The sequence below is a fragment of the Pygocentrus nattereri genome, chromosome 15, assembly GCF_015220715.1.
Source record: "Pygocentrus nattereri isolate fPygNat1 chromosome 15, fPygNat1.pri, whole genome shotgun sequence".
NCBI classification, from domain to species: domain Eukaryota; kingdom Metazoa; phylum Chordata; class Actinopteri; order Characiformes; family Serrasalmidae; genus Pygocentrus; species Pygocentrus nattereri.
The window spans coordinates 40,660,786-40,684,155 of NC_051225.1; the positions used below are offsets into that span (position 1 = coordinate 40,660,786).

Genomic DNA, 23,370 nt, shown 5'->3' on the forward strand with positions numbered 1-23,370 from the left:
TTCTTCCTCTGTTAAATAGTCTTCATTCAGAGGAACACGACCCACCGCGGACTCGGGCCCCTTTATGTGTGTGTAATGTGGTCAGACTCCGCGTCCGTGCAGGTTGGGAGTCCAGTGTTGGGATTAAAGCGTCATGCAGGTTTATAACCTGCCTGGCCTCAGAGACCACGTGCTTCACAACATTGGGCCTCGCCAGCCGCCGTTGCGGTGTCACGTGACATGCCAGAGCATCGATTAGCTAAGTTGGCTAGTAGCGTTATTCCTGCTTCTCCGATAGTTTTTGGACTGTTAAGTTGTGCCGACGAGAAAGACGGGTGACTGTGAAGGGAAGTGGTCCAACTGTCCGACTCCCCCTGGTCAGGAGTCGCCGTTTGAGTCTCCTTTATAGGCGCGGTCTGCTGCGGAAGGCGAACAGGCCATCAGCTCCTGCGTGGCTGGATCGGGTCGAGCATGCTGCTGCATTACTGCCCGCACTGTGGCTCTAAAGTCCAGTCTGGGTTCAAGTTCTGTCCGTGTTGCGGGGAGAAGCTCCCCTGCCTGGTTAACTCGGCTGGAACTGCGGACGCAGAGGCTGCAGTGGTGTCCGATCCAGTTCCTCATGGCAGCTTACACAGCCTTCCTCCTGGCCCACACTCGGTACTGTCAGCTCTCAGCGGCAGTGCAGGTAAATACTGAAACACAGACGGCCAGGCCTCCCCTGTGATCGAGAAGATAGGAAAACCAGTCAGTTACAGTGTCTGAGAAACACTGAGCCAGGGGCGATTTGTAGAAAGTGAAATGGTGCTTTGGAAGCCGGTCCTATAGATCTGCAGTGAGCTCAGTCTCTATTCAACCCACAGGATCAAATTCAAACCCCTCACTTGGCTGATATAGAACAAAACACAGCTGTAGAAAAGAGCCTGGAAACCTTTCACCCCCTCCCACAGCTGGAGCTAGAGAAGATTATCTCTTCTGCAAATCGCACAACCTGCACACTCGATGCAATTCCCTCAAAATTACTCAAAGAAGTCCTGCCAGTTATTATAAACCCAATCTCAACTATAGTAAACTCGTCCCTTAGTCTGGGCCATGTTCCCAAAGCTTTTACACTAGCAGTTATCAAACCTCTGATCAAGAAACCAAATCTTGATGTCGCCGTTTTGTCTAATTACAGGCCTGTTTCTAACTTACCGTTTATATCTAAGATCTTAGAAAAAGCTGTGGCCCAACAACTTAGTTCATATCTACACAAGGACCATATATATGAAAAATTCCAGTCTGGATTCAGGCCACACCACAGCACTGAGACGCTCTAGTTAAGATAACTAATGATCTTCTTCTTGCCTCTGATCAAGGCTACATATCTCTCTTAGTGCTACTTGACCTCAGCGCAGCTTTCGATACAATAGACCACAATATTCTCCTAGAAAGGTTAGAAAACATGGTTGGAGTCACAGGGACGGCCCTATCATGGTTCAGATCTTACCTATCAGAACGTTATCAGTTCGTTAGGGTAAACAATTTATCTTCCACTTATTCAAAAGTGAGATGTGGAGTTCCGCAGGGGTCTATATTAGGACCATTACTATTTACACTATACATGTTACCGTTAGGCACAGTTATAAGTAACCATGGCGTAAACTTTCATTGTTATGCAGACGATACTCAACTGTACATATCAGCCAAGCCTGATGACCAATACAGGTTAAAGAAAATGCAGGACTGTGTAAAAGACGTGAAAGGCTGGATGTCACGTAACTTCCTCCTATTAAACAGTAACAAAACAGAGGTTCTCCTTCTGGGTCCAAAATTAGCCAGAAGTAAATCACCAGATTTAATCTTAAATCTCGCCGACTTTCCAGCCGCACCTGGATCAGCAGCAAAAAATCTCGGCGTTATAATAGATTCAGATTTATCATTCGATCAACACATAGGCGGCATCACTAGGACAGCTTTTCTACATCTTCACAACATCGCCAAGATCAGAAATGCCCTGACCCTGCGTGATGCAGAAACACTAGTACACGCCTTTATTACTTCCAGGCTAGACTACTGTAACGCGCTACTGTCAGGATGTACGAGCAGGAATTTAAACAAACTCCAACTAGTCCAAAACGCCGCAGCCAGGGTCCTCACTAAAACTAGAACATCTGATCATATCAGTCCAGCGCCATCATCACTTCATCGGCTGCCTGTTAAATTCCGTATTGATTATAAAATCCTTTTATTGACTTATAAAGCCCTACATGGTCTCGCTCCTGAGTACCTGCAAGACCTTGTTTCTCATTATGAGCCATCACGACCACTCAGATCCCAGAGCGCTGGCTTATTAATAGTTCCCAGAATTCCTAAGGCTGCAGCTGGGGGAAGCTTTTTCTTATAAAGCCCCCAAACTCTGGAATGATCTTCCAGAAACTGTTCGGGACTCAGACACAGTCTCAATCTTTAAGACTAGGCTGAAAACTCACTTGTTCAGTTTAGCTTTTGGTAGCTAATGTTCCCCCTAGATAAAGGCAGCAGATCCAGGGGTCCATGGACACAGGGAATTATAGTAAACTGAGACGCTGGTGCTGTCGTCCCGCTGCTCGCACGCGGTCACTCAGGTTTGTGGACAGTGGAGCCGAGGGACGCCAGACTGTCTCAGAGTGCTGCCGTGTCTGTGTGTCCTTCTGGTTCTCTCCTGTTAGTTAAGCTGTCATAGTCAGATCTGCTGGAGTCGTTAGCCTCACTCTGGAAATGTTTACATTCCCTGTTTATGTACAAATAGACAGAATAAAACTAATTCCCTCTCCCTGTTTTCTTTCTGAGTATACAATCACCCACATGTCCGGCCGGACACTGAAGGACGACTGACTGCTGAGCCCTCCTGCTGCCCACTTCAGACCAGCTGCCCATGCCCCAACTACCACCACCTGCCTTAGACTAGCTGCCCACCCTACACTGATGTTCTCATGATGACTCCTAGATATTCCTAATATCAATATTACTGCTGTTAATATTAGTAGTATAATCACTTGTAGGTAGTTTGACCAGAGGAGGACGGGTCCCCCCTGGTGAGCCTGGTTCCTCCCAAGGTTTCTTCCTCAGTTCTGAGGGAGGTTCTCCTTGCCACTGTTGCCCCTGGCTTGCCCACCGGGGGGGTTTTGTACATTCTTACAGTCCTGTTAAAACTCTGTCTTTACTGGAATTCTGTAAAGCTGCGTTGTGACCGCATCCGTTGTAAAAAGCGCTACAAATAAATTTGATTTGATTTAGAATCATTAACAGGCGAGGAGAGGTCTTGGTTACATTTACACTTGGGCTCTTCTTTCTGTTTAGGTGCTGTTGAGGCTTCGGCCAGTTCATCGTTGACCCGCTCACCGATCTTTCGGTCTACACGCCAAACAGCCACTAAGATGACAAGCAGTCCAGCAACCCCACCAAAAGCTGTAAAACACACAGGTTAATTAAAGAATCACAAATAACAGAATTTTCAGTGGGTTTCCATCAGAAAGTTTACCCTTAAGTTTGTTTTTCCTTCAGACCGGAGGGCTCTGACATCGCCTCGGAAGCGAAAAGCATCCCCGAAGGTGCAAGAAGAGGAAGAGCCAAAGGAGGTGTCCTCTTCATCAGCCCAGACTTCTCCTTCAGGTGGGAACACGAAATAAATTAGTAATTGAGTTTGCCTTGCATCACGGTTATTAAAAATGAATTGAAATCCAGACTCACAGAAGATCTTATTTACCCCCTCTCATCCAAAAATACCCCCAAACACTGCTGTATACAGTGCTCCTCAAAGCTGCATCACAGATTCCCATGTTGATGAGCGTGGAGTGCCTCCTCTGCCCTGCTAATACACCTGAAGCACCAAATCCTACACAGCATACACAGGTTGTGTCCTGGTTTCAGCTCAGTGTAATGGCTCGTGACAAACCTAAATCCAGGAAAAACAGACTTGGAAACAGCTTACATGCACCAGATTCCAAGTATCCAAAATAGTGTAAACACTGTTCAAAGTTGTGCAACATGCTGCGCAAAGGAGTTGCCATTAACTGGTTATTCATTAGATACCCACTATAAAAGCTTGTTCTTAAGTTTATTTTTTTCCTTTAGGTCAGAAGTCTTTGACGTCACCTCGGAAACGAAAGGCATCCCCCAAGGTGCAAGAGGAGGCAGAGCTGCAGAAAGTGTCTTTACCCCCAGCCCAAACTCCCCCCTCAGGTTGGCAATAAAAAAGATTCCATATTAGCTTTGTATAAAATCAGTTAAAGAATTATTTTAACATCGGGTGATACGCTGCCTAATAGTCACTGACTGAATGCCAGAAATCCTGTTGCTAACGCTTTTAAAAATTTATTTTTTATTAGTTACAAATGTTGTAAAATTTGACACAATTTCAAAACGACATAAACGAGCAGTCAGAGTGTGATTGTAATGCATTAAAGCCCCTTTTAAGGAGTTTTGCTGTCCTCTCAAATAGTGGTGTAATGATGGTCAACCTACAGTATTTGTGTGTGTGTGTGTGTGTGTGTGTGTGTGTGTGTGTGGTGGGTATAGAATAGAATTAGAACCATTTGTCACTGTTTTTGCACACTGTGAAATTAGACCTCTGCATTTAACCCATCCGTGCAGTGAAACACCCACATACATGCACACTAGTGAACACACACACTAGGGAGCAGTGAGCACACTTGCCCGGAGCAGTGGGCAGCCCTGTCCACAGCGCCTGGGGAGCAATTGGGGGTTAGGGGCCTCACTCAAGGGCACTTTAGTCACAGACTGTCAGGCAAGGGGATCGAACCAGCAAACTTCCGGTCACAGGGCTGGTTCCCTAACCTCCAGCCCACGACTGCTTCCCTAACCTCCAGCCCACGACTGCTTCCCTAACCTCCAGCCCACGACTGCTTCCCTAACCTCCAGCCCACGACTGCTTCCCTAACCTCCAGCCCACGACTGCCCCACAATGCACCAACCAAAAAATGTTGAGGATCGTAGCAGGGTACAAGTACACCTTGCATCAGTGTACAAATGCTGAAAAATAAAAAGCTGCTGATGAATTTTGCAGAGGGTTACTTATACAGTATATCTCCAGAGCTTCCATTATATGGGCTAAGTCTGTCCTCAAAAAATAACAAATGGAAGAACCCCAGATGTTGTGGAATAGTGATTCATGCAGGTTCTCTACGCATGCCTCTAGCTTCTTTACAGAAGACTCTGAGGACCTACCTACCAAAAGGTCATATATCTTGGAGATTTTGACGCTCCCCAAACAGTCCATAACCATTACTTTTTGTAAAATGGTCAAGGGGCTGGTGTAGTGATCGTTTTTTTTTACTTAGTGCCGCACGCCAATCATGTTTCTAACCATGATATTTTTTGTGTACTTCTTAAGGTTTTTAACATTAGCTGAGTACAGGTAAATGGGGCTCCGCCCACAATTTGACTTGATTAAGAATAGTGGGTTCACGAATCAGTGTTCTTACAGTATCTTCAAGAAAAACGATGTGTTTCTCAACCACTGGACCAGCGCTTTCTGGTGAACATTGTGCCAGTACTAAAGGGGAGGCAGTGTTTTTAAAGCTATTTTTTAGATGATTATTTTGAAGTTGAGAAACAAAAAAAATAAATAGTAATTTTTAGGCAAAAAAATTCCCTGTGGGCCTTGATGCTCTTTAGTGGCCTTGTGGTGTAAACTCTGGAGAACCCATCGAGTATTAACGAGTGCTGGAGTGGATTGCTGATTGGTGCTGATCATTTGCAAACGTTGGTGTTCAAACTATGCAATTGCATTAAATAGCTAAATAAACAGTGTCCATTCTTCATTATGCATCGTCACATTTCCATAATGCACATTGTCACAGTTTTGGCTTGTGGTTACGCAGTGTCCCGGTGCATCGTTGCACCGATATTCCTTAGTGTGTTATTTGTGTTTTTTTTCAGCGAAAGGCAAAGCAAAGAGGGCCAAGCGACTGTGTGTCGTGGAGCCTGTGCAGGAAGGGGTGGAATTTTGTGACCAGTCCGGAAAGAAATGGAAGCTGGTGAAACTATTGTTTCAGACAGACGTGGAGCTTACTTATGGAGGTACAGTCTTCATCTAGTCTTGAACTGCATTATAAAGTGCACTGTTTTCTGTATAGCCTAAAAGAGTGCTCTGAATAATAACACATCCCAACTTCATAAACTTCGCTTGGGACAGAGAACATGGGAAAGGCCATAAATGAAGAGTGCATTTTTCTCATATGCAGCAATTTGGTTATGAGTGTCACAAATATCTAAACCCATGAAGTTCTCTGTAGTGCAACAGGTCAGTCTGGGAACCAGCTCTGAGGCCTGGAAGCACATTTTGAGACTGGCAAGTACCCCTAACATGAGACATTATATAATATGTAATATACAGTGTCTTGCAAAAGTGTTCAAACCCCCTTAAGTCATCAGATCAATTCACATTTGCGCAGATTGCTCTCTCTATGTTTCAAACCAGTATGCTCTTAAAGTAAATTTAAAAATAAAAGATAAAATATATTAATGGTCAGATCTTTAAAAACATTGATCCCAGGGTTGTGGGTTCAATACCCAGGTCTGCTAAATCTTGAGGGCTCTTCAGTGAGTCATTTAACCTTCTCTGCTCTGGGGGCTTTATATCAAGGCTTACTCTGTGCTCTGACCCCACGGACCGACCCCAGCTTTCTAAGAGTTTGTACTGTGCAAGTATATTGACATTGAAGGTGCTTGACCATCTTTTGCTGTAAAACAGCTTTAAGTCTGCTGGGTAAGTTTCGACCACCTTTGCACACTGTTTGGAAGATGTTTTCTCCCATTCTTCCTGGCAAATTGGCTCCAGGTTGTTCAGATTGGTCGGATGATGCTTGTGGGCTGCAGTTGTCAAATAGTACTATAGATTCTTCAGTGGACTGGACTTCACCTCAGAACATTCACCTGTTTGTTGTTCAACCACTCCTGAGTTGCTTTGGGCTTGGGGTCACTGTTCTGCTGAAAGATTCATTTTCTCTGAAGCTTTAGGTTTCTAGCAGACTGATTCACATTTTCTCGCAGTGTCTCCTTGTATTTTGAGCCATGCACTCATTCAACCCGTATGTTTGAGGAATGAGCAGTGTTTGCGCCACACACAGAGTTTTGAATTTTGGCCAAAAAGCTTGTTTTTTGTCTCATCTGACCACCGCTATGCCTCATTTTACCGGGCAGACTCCAGACTTGCTTTGATGTGTTTTTTCTTCAGTAATGGCTTCTTTCTAGGCACCCCCCCCATTCAGGCCAGCTGTATGTTGTCCTCTTGATATTGATGAGTGCTTTTACTGAACTGAAGTCTAGCTGATGTCTTTAGCTCCTTCAGAGTGATTGGTGGCCTCTCTGTGGCTTCCGTCACGCTGAGGTTTGAGGGACTTGTCTAGGCTGTGCCTGGGTGGTATAATGCAGTGTACGTTTCTTCATAAGCGATCTAACAGTACTCAATAGGATATTCAAACATTTAGAACAACTAAATCCAAACAACTATTTTATAGCGTTTTTCTTTATAGTGCATGTATATAACAGCATCTCTGATTGATTGCCTTAGCTTGGTCTTTAACCTTCATATTCACAGCTTTGTCAGATTCACAGTCTGATCAGTGGGACTTTTGTGTCTTTTCTCTAGAAAAGATGAACTTTTTGATTGATTTGCAGGTAAAGGCCAATCGTATGGCCATTCTGTTCTCATTACCTTTAAGGTGTAAGGTTTAAGGTATGCAAACAGCATTTTTCAGTTAGTCATTTTTGGCGCAATGTTTTCTTACGTAAAACCGATATCACTGTTAATTAATCAATTATGAGGATAAATTGTTTTAAATTAATAAGTCTCATTTGAAATCCAGACACATCTGATGAATTTTAAGGGAGTTGAATACTTCGGCACAGCTGTGTGTTTCTGATACTAGAGGGTTTGTGTGTGTTTATACTGTCTTCCCCTTCTCAGGGTGCTAAAGAAGGACAACTGTTTAATGAACAGAACTTCCTCCAAAGAGCTGCTAAACCTGCCACAGGTCAGTTTGCCATGCTGTAGGTCATTGTGCTTATAAACTGGATCTGGGCTTGTCACCGTACTCTGCCTGTCTCTCTGTCTGTGTGTGTGTGTGTGTGTGTGTGTGTGTGTGTGTGTGTGTGTGTGTGTGTGTGTGTGTGTGTGTGTGTGTGTGTGTGTTTCTCTCCAGTGGAGAAGTGGATGAAGAAACTCAGTATGGACTTTCTTGGAATTCCATCATGTGTGGGCTTTGGTCTTCATGACACATACAGGTTTATGAATGTCTGTGTTTGTCAAATAGTGTGTGTCTATGAGAAGTTGTGTAACCCTTGTGTAAGTGTTTGTGTCTGCCTTTTATTTTCTCTGCAGATTTTTAATTTTTCCTGACATGGGCCAAACTCTGCAATCAGTTATGGACACAGAGCTGAAGTGTCTGCCTGAGAAAGCAGTTCTGCAGCTGGCGCTACGATTAGTATGTTGTTGTTTTTTTTATTTGAGCTTCTGAATTACTGGTGTCATTTTTAAATCAAAATCAAATCACGTATACTAATATCTATCTATCTATCATATATGCATACACACACACACACACACAATATTGCCAAAAGTATTCGCTCGTCTGGCTTCACACACATATGAAATTGAGTGACATCCCATTCTTAATCCATGGGGTTTAATATGATGTCGGCCCACCCTTTGCAGCTATAGCAGCTTCAGCTCTTCTGGGAAGGCTTTCCACAAGGGTTAGGAGTGTTTATGGGAATTTTTGACCGTTCTTCCGTAACACATCTGTGAGGTCAGACACTGATGTTGGACGAGAAGGCCTGGCCCACAGTCTCCGCTCTAATTCATCCCAAAGGGGTTCTATGGGGTTGAGGTCAGGACTCTGTGCAGGCCAGTCAAGTTCTTCCACACCAAACTGGCTCATCCACGTCTTTATGGACCTGCTTTGTTCACTGGTGGGCAGTCATGTTGGAACAGGAAGGGGCCGTCCCCAAACTGTTCCCACAAAGTTGGGAGAGTGAAATTGTCCAAAATCTCTTGGTGCTGAAGCTTTAAGCGTTCCTCTCACTGGAACTAAGGGGCCGAGCCCAACTCCTGAAACACACCCCCACACCATGATCCCCCCTCCACCAAACTTTACACTCGGCACAATGCAGTCAGACAAGTACCGTCTCCTGGCAACCGCCAAATGCAGACTGTCATTTTACGTGGCCGACCACTTCGTGGCTGAGCTGCTGTCGTTCCCAATCGCTTCCACTTTATTATAATCCCACTGACAGTGGACTGTGGAATATTTAGTAGTGAGGAAATTTCCCGACTGGACTTGCTGCACAGGTGGCGTCCGATCACGGCACCACGCTGGAATTCACTGAGCTCCTGAGAGCGACCCATTCTTTCACTAATGTCTGTAGAAGCAGTCTGCAGGCCGAGGGGCTCGGCTTTATACACCTGTGGCCATGGAAGAGACTGGAACACCTGAATTCAGTGATTTAGATGGGGGAGTGAATATTTTTGGAAATAGTGTGTGTGTGTGTGTGTGTGTGTGTCTGCGCGTGTGTGTGCGCATATATATATATGAACATTGATATAGAAATTTACCAGATTATACGAGATGCTCCTGGCCTTCCTCGGGCAGCGGCTGGTGTATAAATCCAGGTGGCTTGGGAGCTGGAACCCATTGATGTGCTGGGCTGTCCTCTGCAGAGCTTTCCCATAGCAGGTGGTGTTGAAGCCTGTTAGTGTTCTACACAAGACATGTGTAAAATATTCTGAAGATGGAAGGAGGTGGAAAAGGCACTGTTGTAATCTGACCATGTTAGATTCTCTGTGATGTGAACACCAAGGAACTTGAAGCTGCTGACCCTCTCTACAGTGGCTCCATTGATGGTAATGGGGATGTACACTTTCTTTTGCTTTCTGAGAACACATCCCCGAGGAGCACCAGTGTTAAGGGTCAGTGAGGAGAAGGCGATGTTGCCCATCCTTACCATCTGGCATTGGCCCATCAAGAAGTTCAGGATCCAGCTGCACAGAGAACTGTGTGGACCCAGATCCCTAAGCTTAATTTCGAGCCTTAAGGGCACGACGGTTTTGAATGCTGAGCTCACATATGCGTTCTTTTTGTCCAGATCGGAGAGGGCAGTGTGTAGAGTCAGGGCCTTTACGTCATCAGTAAATCTGTTCTCTCTCCACACCCTCAGGAAAAAGACCGTCACTGTGGATGATGCTCTCAAGGGCACATATTCAGTACCTTTACTTAGTAGAGTTGCATGCTGAGACTGGCTCTTATTGGAATACATAATTAAGTAAACACCATGCATTCAATTTTTCCAAAGTAGAACTGTATAAATATTGGGATTTTTAGGCTAGTTAGGTTGGATAGAGTTTGTTTTGGCAAGGCAAGTTTATTTATATGGTACCTTTTTACACGCTGCTTTCAGTCTAAGTGTTTTCCAAACGAGAAAGTACAGAGATATTAAAAAAGTAAAGAATAGAAATTAAAAACGTGTTTAAAACATTATAAAAACTCAAATGAGATGAAATTGATTAAATTATGACGAAACGGTTTCATTGAACACCTAATTAGAAGTGAAATTAGACAAATGTTCATATTTTTAATGAGTGCATGTGTTTTAGTTGGACGCTCTGGAGTTTGTGCATGAAAGTGAATATACTCATGCAGACATCCATGCTGGCAACATCTACATCAGCACAGTCGGACACTCGCAGGTCAGTATCCCCTACGTGCGATTTGTGCTTAGTGCTACGCTCTGTGCAAGGGTATTAGATTTTTATTTAAATATAAAATATATATATATATAGATAATTTGTGCATGTGTGTGTATTTTAGGTCTTCTTGTCTGGCTTTGGCCATGCATTTAGGTTCTGTCCTGGAGGAAACCATGTGGAGTACAGGGAAGGGAGCCGTACTCCCCACCAGGGAAACCTCAACTTTATCAGCTTAGATTCACACAAGGGAGCTGGTAAGCAGATCCAACAAGCCAGTCAGTGAAAATGATTAAACATGTACGGTGCTGTGCAAAAGTCAGCGACTACCCTGTTTAATTTCCAGTCAAAAAGGCCTTTATGGTATGTTGTTCATTTCACAGCATCACAGTAAAACAGCAGTAAACATACAGTCATAGACAAAAGTCCCCCTGGTCAAATAAGGGGGGGGGGGGGGGGGGAGATACGGCACACTTATGTTTAAATTTTTCCGGTGTGTTAAACTCAGCAAATAAATAAAAGCTTGTGGAAAAGTGTCGTATTTATGTTTGTTCCTGTAGAGGGTGTTAACTAGCCAACAAAGCATGTAATTTGACCAGGGTGATTTAAGGATTTGCATATGACTGCCTCTTTAATGTAAAGTTAAAAAGTATTAAATAGTATGTCTAGGATATTTTTCCACATCTCCCAAGTTCAGTCTTAGAAGTTGGTAACACGTTTCACAGTACCTAATCCCAAACACATTCCGGGATGTGTAGGTGGCTTTTTTGATTTGCAAATCTTCTGCCTTTTTTTTTTTGTCTGTTTTCTGTTCTTCATGATTTCTTGACAGCTACATATTCGTTCAGACTCAGTGTTGGGTTTTCCTTTCACAGTGGAAGGAATGACTTAAACACCTGTGACCTTTTTTGGATCTTAAGTAAGATTGGAGCTTGATGTTTCTCTCTCTCTCAACAATGTAAGCTTTAAGTGCTGTTTATCTGGTCTTGAAGCTTTGGTGGTCTCCCCGGTCTTAAACAGTTGTTAGTCCCATTTTCAATTTTATCTTTTAATCATTTTATACGCTCCAGTTTTGGAAAATCTTGTTTTTGCTTGTCTTCCCAATTTATATCAAATTTCCTCATAAATAAGTCTTATAATAATTTGTTTTAAAATGCTGTTTTGACCAGACGTTTAATAAATGAGGGCTGGTCTTTGACTTTGGCTCAGTACTTTAGTTTGCGTTGGCATCGTGTTCAGTGCGCTGATAGACATCTGACGAGGACTTACTCCAAGCTGTATCACTTTCAGTGGTATTGAATTGTGAAATACCGAGGCAAGGCGGCCTCAGGGAGGCGGGATAGACAGCAGTAAGTTGCAGCAAAAAACTGGCATCATGCTTGTTTGGATGGCAGGGCGTGAGAGACATCATTGAGCAAACGGATCTTGCCTCACACTTCAGTCATTGCCACGTGGCCTTTATTCACGCTCGGTCGTTGTTGTGGTGTGTTTTCTGATGTGAATGCAGGTCCTTCTCGCCGCAGCGATCTGCAGTCTCTGGGTTACTGTCTGCTTTCTTGGATCACAGGCATTCTACCCTGGAGTGACGCCACTCAGTCCAGCTCGGCTGTCTCTGCTGAGAAGGAAAGGTAATGCGCTGTCACTCATTTATAGAGCATGTTTTTATGTCCACTTTTGCTTAGTAAGCTGCGTTCTTTCTGTCTGAGCAGGTATATGACTGATGTTCTTGGGCTAGTGAGCAGCTGTTTTAAAAAGAGGAGAGTTTCAGGTGTGTGTGAGTTTGAATTGATGGCTGTAATTTTGTCAGTGATGGGTGTGTCGCACTGTTCTGTTGTCATTTACAGCCTCCACATGGAGTATATTGCCTGTGAAGCTCTCATGCTGTGCATGTGTGTCTGCAGGTGTATTACAGAGCTATTTGTCTCAGGCAATGGGGCTGCACTATACTGAGAAGCCAGATTACTCACTCCTGAAAGCTGGGCTTAATGAGGCTTTGCAAAAGATGGGAGGGACGCTGGGAGAACCACTGATTTTCAGGTAAAGTACAAACACACGCAAATCTCCAGGAGCAGTGATGGAGGTCGTATTGTACGGGGGGCCTGCCTCACGACGCACATCAACCTTGCACCTTCACAAAAACGAACTTGTTTCACAACGGAAGGTAAATAATGAATATCTGGCGTTTTTTCACCCTGAGGTCCACCTAGAACATTTGATTTTATTTATTAAAATTAGTACCGACCATTTTCCAAACGTCCTTTAACCCTTAGAATTAATCCGACCGTTTTTGTTACTGTGCCTTTAAGGCATATATAAAATAAATGAGTTGCGTTCTGATTGGCTGCGTAGGTGTATAGATCTTTTTTTTTTTTTAAATGAGGAAAATAAATCCTGCTTTGTGAGACAGGCCCCTGGTCAGAGTATGTTTTCTATACTCTACTTTCTATAGAACGGGTTCTGACCACTTCTTTACCATCACGTTTTTATCCCAGATGAAAGAAAACGGTGTGAATGGATGAACCGGATGAAGCTTGCATCTGACCATCGCACGGGGGATTTTCTATCAAACTGTTTTTAGAGGGAGCTTTTCCGCTGGTGACCACTTCTGTTTTGTTTGGTTTTAAAATGGTGTGTTCTGAAGTTTTTACCACAGCGACTGCCTGGTTCTCCACAAGCTGCACCCAAGGGCTCATTAATGTGATTCCCTTTTTTGGGAAAAGAAGCTGAAAGTTCTGAACATCCAGTTAATGCGGTTTTACCATGTGCTCATTTTTTAAGTCGCACTCACCGTTCGTGGTAGTTAATGTGTGTGTGTGTTCGTTTGAAATTAAACCATTTTTTAACTAATTGTGAAATCTGTTATTATTGGTTATATCACTGGCGCTTTTATATTGAAAGAGCACAAGAATTTCCCCTGAAGAGCGTCAGATGTTCTGACCATATTAAAAGATGGTTCATTGGAATTCCATAACTTCTTCAACGTTTATGCATAATTCAATCATAAACAAAGTGGTTCATATTTTGTGAAATGGTTGGATGTGCAGCGGATAACTGACCCAGACTTTGTGATTATCTGCCAGGGGTTTTGGTGGATAAAACACAATTTTAGCCTTTTTAGCCTGTGTGTGTCCCTGTATCCACCTGTGTCTTCTGAGTTTTATATTTACACTAAATAGTGGAAATATAGTGGTAAATGTGGGATAAAAGAAGGGGGGGGGGGGGGGGGGGTCATACTAGTTCTTACAACAGCCTTTATCTACCTGTCAATTTTGAGTGTATATAATTTATTTTCGTCCAAAGTCATAAAGCTATCATAAATCCATGTCTCGGGCATCAGGGAGTGTGTTTGTAATTTCAGGCAATAGCTTTATGTGAAGTGGCTTTCAGGGGCCTTGAACACTTTGGACACCCGATTCCCGTCACCACTGACTCTGTGGTCTTCACCAGAATTCAACATTTTTCGCCTCTCTAAATAACTTCATTTACATCATAACAGTTTAATTACGCCACATACGAGCAATGATTAATTATTCCTCCCTTATAAACTCGATAAGGGGTGTGTGTGTGTGTGTGTGTACAACGTCCAGTAGTCTGTACTATTAATTCATGAATGACGTGTTGCTGAGGCACATCCATGCGACAAAAAAATATATTCATCTTTAAAAAACAAAGAAATAAAACTGGTAAAGGTGCATCCGGTCTACATTAAGTCCAAACTGTCATCAGTGCATCCGAACATGTACAGAATTAAATATAATTTGGGGTATGAATTGCTGAACAGCTGATAACACAACTTACACAACACTAAGCTAACAGTACACTAAAAATAGTTGTGCAGTGTTTCTATTTTAAAAATACTTTACAGTACATATACAGTACATATAATAAACATAAGGTACTACTACTAATAATAATAAAGGATTATCTTATATTTATCTCCCTGAACTACTTTTTTTACACGACTGTTTCACACATCTCACATTGCCGTGTTGTTCCCTCATCAAGAAGAGCATCGTTCCAAAGTCTGCATGGAGCCAATGTTCCACATTCTATACAATCAGCCAAATGGGAGAAAATGTGTGATAACAGTACCACCAAATTTTTAATTCAAACAATTTAAAATTTTAGCATAATAATAATTTTCTGAAAGTGCCTTAAAAACAGAAATCAGTGGCCACACCTGAAATCGAGGCATATTTGACCAAACTAAAGGTTGTAGTATGTGTGTCAGGCGTGTCTCTGTACACTACAAGTGGTTTTAGACGTCTAAGTCATATGGACGTGTCACTGTATCAGTTTATTTATTTTAAAAATTCTTTAAAATTCAGTCGAGGCATATTTTATCAATCTAAATGTTGTGGCATGTTTGTCAGATGAGGTCAGACGTATACTTGTCAGTGTCAGTTATTGATCTGTCTATTTCAGTAGGTTTAAATTTTGCATAAATAACCCCAGCAGGCTCTTTGAATGTTTTACGTTTTTAAGCAGCACCCGCCCTTTACCGACGGTCCCTTGCCATTGACTCCGGCTATTTTCATCAAAAGTACTTGGCGGAATGGAAGATACGATTGTAGTTCGTCCGTTTTACCGGGTTTAGAAAATGTTATTTCAGAGTTTTTAAGAGGCTGTTTGTGAGCGACAGGAGGGGCGAAAGGCGAATATTCGCTGAATATCCAACATCAGCCCGACGTTACCGAGCTGCTGTAAGCGTGTGTACAGTTCCTATAACCGCCTGCAGGGGGCATCCAAGGTGCACTGATGCCCCAGCTGGAACTGTGGAGGCGTCCGATCTGTTGCTGAACGGAGTGAAGGCGTGGGTGCACTGCTCGAGAGAGTGAGCAGGGGTAGTGAATAAAGGTGAAGAGTTTCAGAAAAAGTGTGTTTAAGATTCCGCGCTGCGGCCCCTGCGGGCGAAACGTTACGGCGCGGGTTCTCCGTGTCCCGCTCTGCCCCGTCATGCGCCGCTACCGCAGGGCTGAGGTCGAACCGGAGCCGTGGATCGAGCGGCTGATACAGAACCGCGGCCGAGGCCAGAGGCAGATCCGCGTGACCGCGCATGTGGTGGGGGTAAGGTCGTCGCCCACAGGGCTTGGCTGGCGTTTGACGGCAGATTCTCAGATGATCGTGTTTTGTGAGTCTAGGTCAGCGACCTGAGTGACTCGGTCCGGACGGATGAGAGCGACGCCTGCATGCTGTTTCTGTCCGACCGAGCTGTGTTCATTCCCGCGGTGCTCAGCGCAGCCGCCTGGAGACGCTTACAGGAGTGAGTACCCGGCCCGCGCGCTTATTAAAGTGTTATGACACCGCTGAGTAAACACCTGAGACCTGCGGGTAATTTGAACCTGTCATCACTCCAAACAGCTCAAAGCCTGGCTCTTCAAATTAAGACAGGATAAGATAAGAGGGACTTTTATTATGCCACTGGGGGAAATTTGCATTGTTACAGCAGATGAAGAGCAGCAAGTAGACAAAGATGCGCGTCATACAAAATACAGCAAATAAGATAAACAATAGAAATAAATAAATAAACAAGGCGTCTGTTAGCGGAACAATATAAACCATAAAAACAGGATTGAGAAGCTACAAGTGTCCAGTTTACACATGCAGCTGATATCACACCGAAACTGTAGATACTGCACAGTAATGAGTCCAGATGTCCAGAACTTGTGTGTGTTGCGCTCGCGCCGTTCTGTCAGCAGCAGATGACCAGTGGTGGACAGTAACTGAGTAAATGTAATTAGTTTCTGTACTTTAGTATTTTTGGTGTATCTGTACTGAAGTTTCTCCGTTCTGGGCGACTTTCTCCTTTCACTCCACTACATTTCAGAGTCTAATATCCGACTTTTTCCTCATACATTTTGAGAAATCTGTGGTTCCTTTTGGTTTCTGTGTGTATAAAAACGTAACATGTCAAAACGAAAGAAGCGCAAAGCCAGAGCACCAATCAGGGCCCAGCGGTCACTTTGTTCTGAGCTGGTTTTGACCTGTTGGTCATACCGACCCAGCGCAGCACGCGGTTCAACGTCAGCGCAGCAGCGTAAAACTTTGGGAGAGTCTGTTCAACATAAATGATGAACTAACCTAACTTTGTGTAAATAGAGCTCAATATAGAAATATGTCCACATATGCAGTCGAGACTGACGCGGCTTTTTTCTGAATTTCTACAAACACCATTTCATTTTATAGTAAATGAGTTTGGGCTGGTTTATGTTTATGAACAGACGCCTACAGATCAACATAGTAAAGGAGCTCATCTGTGATCCTGAGTTTAAAGCCAGTTTTTATTCAACTTAAACTTGGAACTAAGTTGTAAATAAATCTGAAACTGAAACTTTGCTTGTGTGTAAAAAGTGATTTCAGAGCCACTCGGTTCTCCCTGATGGAAACTGTTTACCTTCAGTGTTTTGTGCTTCTGATCATTTTAATAGACGTCAAAAATGATAACAGGACATCAGAGCCAGAATTACTCTTTTAGTACTTTTACTTTATACTTAAGTACATTTGAAGGGAAATACTTTAGTACTTTTACTCCAGTGGAGGTCTAAAGGAGGAACTTCTACTTTTACTGGAGGAATGTTTACCTTGGGGGTCTCGACTTTAACTCAAGTACATGATCTGTGTTCTTCGTCCAGCTCTGCTGATCACGCATCGTATCTGAAAGCGAGACGGAGGCAAATCGAAGTTAGAGAGAGCGTCTCTAGAATGTCTGGAGTGTGACAGCTGTTCAAACGAAAGGCAGCTGTTGAATTTCTGATGACGTTTTATAACCATGACCCCTGTGTTTCATGTCAGATTGGAGGAGAGGGAGACCTTTTCAGGTCTGGACAACACAACAGTGTCTGTGCGAGAATTCCAGCTGAACTTCCACATGGACCCTGAACTGGTAGGAAAGCCAGTGCTGAGGTCAATGTGTGCAGTCAGAGTGGAACACTTACAGAAATAAAGCACAATCAGACAGTATTTCATGTTAGTTTTAATGCATAAGATAGAAAATATAGAAGAAATAACAAAGTGCAAAGTTTCTGTACAACAAAGTTGTTCTGTGTTTATCTTGGTACACAAACTTTCACATTTTTGTTCTTGTTTTTTCTTCTGTTTTAGACGTCTTGTCAGTTTTATCTGACTATCAATCAGATCATCACCATTGGCAGAGTCACCAAGCATTATCGCCCCCCTAGCTGGTAAAGCATTTCATAATATATAGCAGTTAAATATATATATTTCAAATATATACTTTTTTCCTCAGTTTAATTTACATAGAAGCATCCAAACAGTTTGTCAGTATTTACTAAATGTGCTGTTTTTATTGTCTTATTTTATTGCTGCTGTTTTGTCTTAAATACACAGTGCTTTAAAAAAGTATTTGCTCCCTTCCCAGTTTCTTCTGTTTTTGCATATTTATCTCACTTGAATGTTTGAATGTTTCAGATCATCAAACTACTTTTAATATTAGACAAAAACAACCCAAGTAAAGACATTTCATTTAGGAAAACTGCTGCTCAGTCCTTCCTGGCCCTGTGTCAGAAAGTTACTGCCCCTAAGCTACTAAAAGAACCTTTTAACTAAATTCAGTTGACTATTGGATCCAATTTCTCCAGTAACACACAGGCATGATTACTACCAGACCTGTGGAGTCTAAACATTTAAATAGAGCCTGTGAAGCAGCTAGAAGGTCTCAAAAAGTGGCACATGATGTCATGGGATTTAGATAAGACTGCAAAACAAAGTCATTGAACTCTGCCAGCCTGGAAAAGGGTACAAAGCCATTGCTAAGGCTCTGGGACTCCAGTAAACCACAGTGAGAGCTATTATCCACAGATGGAGAAAACATGTGACAGTGGTGCGCCTTCCTAAGAGTACCTGACAACTGATGATTTAACAAGAGTGAGTTGATGAATCCTTGAGGTCAGAAAAGAATCCAGATAAACATCTAAAGAACTGCTGGCCTCAGTTGTGTCAGCTAAGGCCGGTGTCCACGATTCCACAATAAGAGAGACTCTGGGCGGAAATGGCATCCACAGGAGAGTTGCAAGGCACAAACTACTGCTGACCAAAAAGAACAGAAAGAACACAAAGGTCAGTCTTGAATTTGCCAAAAAACGTCCAGGCCACTGCCAAGACTTTGGGAGTAATATTCTGTGGACTGATGAGTCAGAGGTTGAACTTTTGGGAGACGTGGGTCCTGTTAGATCTGGCGTAAAGCTAACACTGCATTCTACTATAAGAACATCATACCAGCAGGTCAAACGTGGTGGTGGTGGTGGTGGTGTGATGGTCTGGAGCTGCTTTGCTTCTGCAGGTCTTGTATGACTTGTCATAATTGATGGAACCATGAATTCTGCTCTCTATCAGAAAATCCTGAAGGGAAATGTTCGCCTGTCAGTTTGTGACCTGGATAGTGTGGTGGTTAACGCCTCTGCCTTCTACGCTGTAGACTGGGGTTCAATCCCCCACCTGGGCAAACTCCCTACACTACACCAATAAGAGTCCTTGGGCAAGACTCCCAACACCACCTACCTGTGTAAAATGATCAAACCGTACGTCGCTCTGGATAAGAGCGTCGGCCAAATGCCGAAAATGTGAATGACCTAGCTCAGTTGGGTTAGTCCACCTCTGAGTGGCTCAAAAGAAATAAAATGAAGGTTTTGGAGCGTCAAAGTCAAAGACTGGAGTCCCACCGAGATACTGGGGCAAACATTGGTAGGATGCGGGTTCTCCGTGTCCCGCTCTCTGCCCCGTCATGCGGTAAGGTCATCGTGCCAGAGATGTAGGTTTACTGAGGATTTTATCTTAAATAAACAGAATGATTGTTTAAAAGCTGCATTTCGTGTTTGCTCATGTTGTCTTTGTTTTATATTAAATTCAGATGATCTGAAACATTTAAATGTGACATAGAAGAATAAAAGGTTGGGGCAAATACTTTTACACAGCACTGTATGTCTGTGGCTCAGGGGTGGAAGAATTTGAAGGGGTTTTGTTCCGAAACGCATCAACCAGTTTCACGCTCTTCTTATTAATATTAGTGCTACGTTATGATTAATGCAACCTTTATTACAGAAATAATAAAGCGTGAAGTTTTGAAGGCTTGACTTGACGAAGTACGCGTCTTTGTTTGTTTCAGCACAACGCTCCAGTCAGTCAAGCAACAAATTCTAAAAACGTGGCGGTAGGTGTGTGTTTTATGCCCAGCATGCGAGTTTGAATCCTTCACAGCAGGATTTCCAGCTAATAATGTGTTGGATAGGCAGCAGCCGTTGATTGATATGTATTGTGATTTCCAATTTTCACCTCAGATCGCTAATGAAGGAGAGTTCAGGCAACTCTCTGAACTCGCAGTCAGGTTGGTTATCACAGCTTCACACACTCACCCATCAAGCGTACTTGCTGAAGCGCTTATACCTTTTTGTATTTGTCAGTAAATGTGAGCGTAGCCTTGTGGTCAGTATTTTGAGTCATTATATGCAAACAATTGGCTCAAAACGGAAACAACTGGTCAGTTAAGAAATGTTTTGTTCTTCGTGGTTCTCTAGGATTTCCTCTTTCGTGCCTAATGGGGGCATGGCACAATGACATCATTATGGATATGTTGAATGATGCAATAGAGAAAATAACCACACCCACTGGGTGTCATCCAGGTGTGACCACACCTACTCACTGGCACAGAGAAAGACTTCGTTGCAGGGTAAGGCGGTATCCATAGCTACCAAGTGGCACCAGCTGTCAGCAGACCATCCAAACAAATGTGTGTGTACTTTTTTCCAGGGTGAGGAGTGTTTCAGCGCTCCTGTGTCTCATCTCCTCATCCCAGAGGAGCAGAGGGAGCTGTTGACAGCTGATCCCGGTACTGTCTGCCATCTAATTAATTGCTCCTTATTATTAAAATCCCTTGGGAATTCCACCAGACGTGTCTATGAGGCTCACAATGCATGTGTTTTTCCCTTAAATGTTCCTGTGCCCAGGTGCATCTAGTGGGAGTGAAACTCCAAGTGGCTTGGCGCCTCCTCATGTAGATGTAACGATGAACCAGCAAGTCACTGCACAATACCATGGAAGAGACTCGCCCACAACAGTTATTGATAGGCCATCTGATTTGGAACAGCCCTCTCTGGACCACACGAGACCAGGTAGGAGAGCCAAGCAGTGATGTGGAAATGCTGAGGAGAGTAAATACTGCTCCAGGGAGCTTATTGTGCTGTTATTGTGTTTTCCCCGCTGGTTTCTCAGAGGTCTGGTGTGACAGAGGAGAAGAGTGTGGGGAGGAAGTGAGCCCGTGGGATATGTTCTGTTCTGCCCCTGACCTGCTAGGAACCCCATCCTCCTCCTCAGAGAGTAATTTCCTTCTAACTCACGTCATTCAACACACACTCCTGTTCAATAATACAAACAGAGGCGTTAGAGTTTAAGGTTAAGAGTAAAAGAGATTTAATTTCTATTCAAAATGGCCATTAAGTACAAACATGTTTGGTATTACTAGGATCATGAGAAGCAGAAAATCCATCCCACTTCTAAGACTGAACCTTGAAGATGTGGGAAAAATATCCCTGCAAATTTCTTTGAAAAACTGAAAGCAAGTCTGCTGAAAAGAGTGGTAGCTGTAATGTAGAGTGAACACATGAACCTGTAATTAAGGTAAATCAATTTAAATAATAAAGGGTGGTCTCTGCCGTCACAGTACTGCATATATAAAACGGTAACGCTGTCGGAAGAAAACCTTGTATCTCCGTTTTTGTTTATTTGTTTATTTAATTTTTCCGTTTTTGACATCATTTGAAAATGCCTGTTGTCTTTTACATTATGTGTAAATTTCACGATGAATGGATGAAAGGAAACATCCCAAAATGACTTGGAAAAAATTCTGGTTCCATTGACTTGCATTAAAATTAAAGCAGGTTTTTTCCTTCTCCTGTAAAGTTACACTCGAGCAAGAATTTATACTGAATAGAATGAACTGTTCACAAACACTGATAGATAAACTGAACAGGATAGAGTCCTTGAGTGTTTCTCAAGTGTAGCGTGCAACTCATTATTATTTTATGTTATCAAGCTTTATAGAATAAATATTCACAGCACTAATGTTTTCTCCTTTCATTACACTCAGTCTGTATAGAGCCCCTCTCGCAGAAGGACAGGGAGTCACTGCTAACTATGGGCCTTCTGCCCATGGCAACAAGCAGCCAGGCTCAGTCCTCCAATCCGTGCACAGAAGAGAAGTCAGGGAGTAGCATAACGCCCTGTCAGAGACCACGCCCATCTCTGCACAGCTCCTCCGACTTGAGTGAAAAGACCACCTCAGACCAACCTCACGAGGACCAACAAGAGCAGCAAGTGAGTCCACCAACGTGGGTAATAAAGAACACGGCCCTGCCCACCCAAGACATGTCCCCAAAGGACCCGTCTGCCAGAAGAAGCCCTGCTGGGTCCCCACTTGCCAAAAAGGGCTGGGTAGGTGTAGATATGAACTAAATAATATCAGAAGGTTTACACTGGGCTGACTTAACGTTACCTGTACCGTGTCCCCTTCCACTGTACCCTCCCAGGTTCATTCGGATGGCAGTGGTTTCTCCTACACGTATGAACCTTGCCCACAAGTTGTCAGATCTCTCAGCCAGTTCACGTAAGTCAAGACGAGTCACGTCAGTTTGCGTTTTTATTCAAATAAACGGCCCCTGAATGTGGAAAGGGAAACCCAAAAACACAAGTGCTATGAATAAGCTTAAAATGTACACATTAATAGATTTCTATGAATTCAATAGTGTTGTTTTAGTTCTTTGTTCTATAATATATTATGGTATAGGTTGAGTTTTCTGAACGTACGTCTGTGTGTGTTTAGGGTCCCAGAGGAGCTGGTGCAGTGGGCGGTGACTTACCTGGGGACCCCTCAGCATATGCTTGTTGCCAGTGGTAGAACTGAGCAGAGAGAAGTGGAGCCACAAAGGCCGAGTGTTCCAAACTGAAAACTGTAATATAACCAGAAATGATGTCTTTTCACGTTGAAACTGTTATAGAAAATAAATAGAAAATAGAAAATAAATTCTTCTTATTCTAAAATATTTTAAGCATGTGTGGTTAGTTTAAATTTTACTGTATTGTTTGCAATAAAATTTGCTGTAATCTGAGCATTTGTTTGACTTTGATGACTGCTTAGGGTGGTGGGGGTGGTTTGGCTAGAGGTTCAGTTTGCTCATACACTATATTTACAAAAGTACTCGGTCGTCTGGCTTCACACGCATATGAACCTGAGTGACATCCCATTCTTAATCCATGGGGTTTAATATGATGTCGCCCACCCTTTGCAGCTATAACAGCTTCAACTCTTCTGGGAAGGCTTTCCACAAGGGTTAGGAGTGTTTATGGGAATTTCTGACCGTTCTTCCAGAAGCACATTTGTGAGGTCAGACACTGATGTTGGACGAGAAGGCCTGGCTCACAGTCTCCGCTCTAATCCCAAAGGTGTTCTGTGGGGTTGAGGTCAGGACTCTGTGCAGGCCAGTCCAGTTCTTCCACAGCAAACTGGCTCATCCACGTCTTTATGGACCTGCTTTGTGCACTGGTGCTCAGTCATGTTGGAACAGGAAGGGGCCGTCCCCAAACTGTTCCCACAAAGTTGGGAGCATGAAATTGTCCAGAATCTCTCAGTGCTGAAGCTTTAAGAGTTCCTTTCACTGGAA

General features: G+C 43.3%; 2 protein-coding genes across 3 annotated transcripts; both read left to right on the top strand.

The window, feature by feature from the left end:
- Positions 1-164: 164 nt before the first annotated feature.
- vrk3 (VRK serine/threonine kinase 3) lies at positions 165-13,549 on the top strand. 2 transcript variants are annotated; one of them, XM_017725611.2, is made up of 15 exons: positions 167-664; positions 3,298-3,420; positions 3,502-3,609; positions 4,072-4,179; positions 5,899-6,039; positions 6,255-6,310; positions 7,928-7,994; positions 8,163-8,244; positions 8,342-8,444; positions 10,613-10,705; positions 10,827-10,959; positions 12,210-12,330; positions 12,412-12,470; positions 12,604-12,739; positions 13,195-13,549. In XM_017725611.2, exons 1-15 carry the CDS (start codon positions 451-453, stop codon positions 13,196-13,198), a joined length of 1,548 nt encoding a protein of 515 aa, XP_017581100.1. In that variant the 5' UTR covers positions 167-450; the 3' UTR covers positions 13,199-13,549. The 2 variants fall into 2 exon arrangements, 1 of the variants encoding a protein (XP_017581100.1); XR_005131563.1 differs by lacking the exon at positions 12,412-12,470 and having other exon boundaries at positions 165-664.
- A 1,925-nt stretch (positions 13,550-15,474) lies between these two features.
- Positions 15,475-22,818, top strand: acd (ACD shelterin complex subunit and telomerase recruitment factor). Its single transcript, XM_017725624.2, has 13 exons — positions 15,475-15,769; positions 15,844-15,965; positions 17,495-17,585; positions 17,804-17,883; positions 19,824-19,868; positions 19,996-20,042; positions 20,233-20,384; positions 20,465-20,543; positions 20,662-20,826; positions 20,927-21,031; positions 21,801-22,144; positions 22,240-22,316; positions 22,533-22,818. The coding sequence occupies exons 1-13, from the start codon at positions 15,659-15,661 to the stop codon at positions 22,654-22,656; spliced, it is 1,542 nt and encodes a 513-aa protein (XP_017581113.1). The 5' UTR covers positions 15,475-15,658; the 3' UTR covers positions 22,657-22,818.
- The last annotated feature ends 552 nt before the right edge of the window (positions 22,819-23,370 follow it).

What these genes read in the sequence shown, in the direction of transcription:
- vrk3 (XM_017725611.2), top strand. Translation starts at nt 451, where the DNA reads ATGCTGCTGCATTACTGCCCGCACTGTGGCTCTAAAGTCCAGTCTGGG. An exon ending in AGCTCTCAGCGGCAGTGCAG is followed by an intron (nt 665 to 3,297) that starts GTAAATACTGAA and finishes CTTTCTGTTTAG; the next exon opens with GTGCTGTTGAGGCTTCGGCC. An exon ending in AGCCCAAACTCCCCCCTCAG is followed by an intron (nt 4,180 to 5,898) that starts GTTGGCAATAAA and finishes GTTTTTTTTCAG; the next exon opens with CGAAAGGCAAAGCAAAGAGG.
- acd (XM_017725624.2), top strand. Translation starts at nt 15,659, where the DNA reads ATGCGCCGCTACCGCAGGGCTGAGGTCGAACCGGAGCCGTGGATCGAG. An exon ending in CCCATCCTCCTCCTCAGAGA is followed by an intron (nt 21,032 to 21,800) that starts GTAATTTCCTTC and finishes CATTACACTCAG; the next exon opens with TCTGTATAGAGCCCCTCTCG. An exon ending in CACTTGCCAAAAAGGGCTGG is followed by an intron (nt 22,145 to 22,239) that starts GTAGGTGTAGAT and finishes GTACCCTCCCAG; the next exon opens with GTTCATTCGGATGGCAGTGG.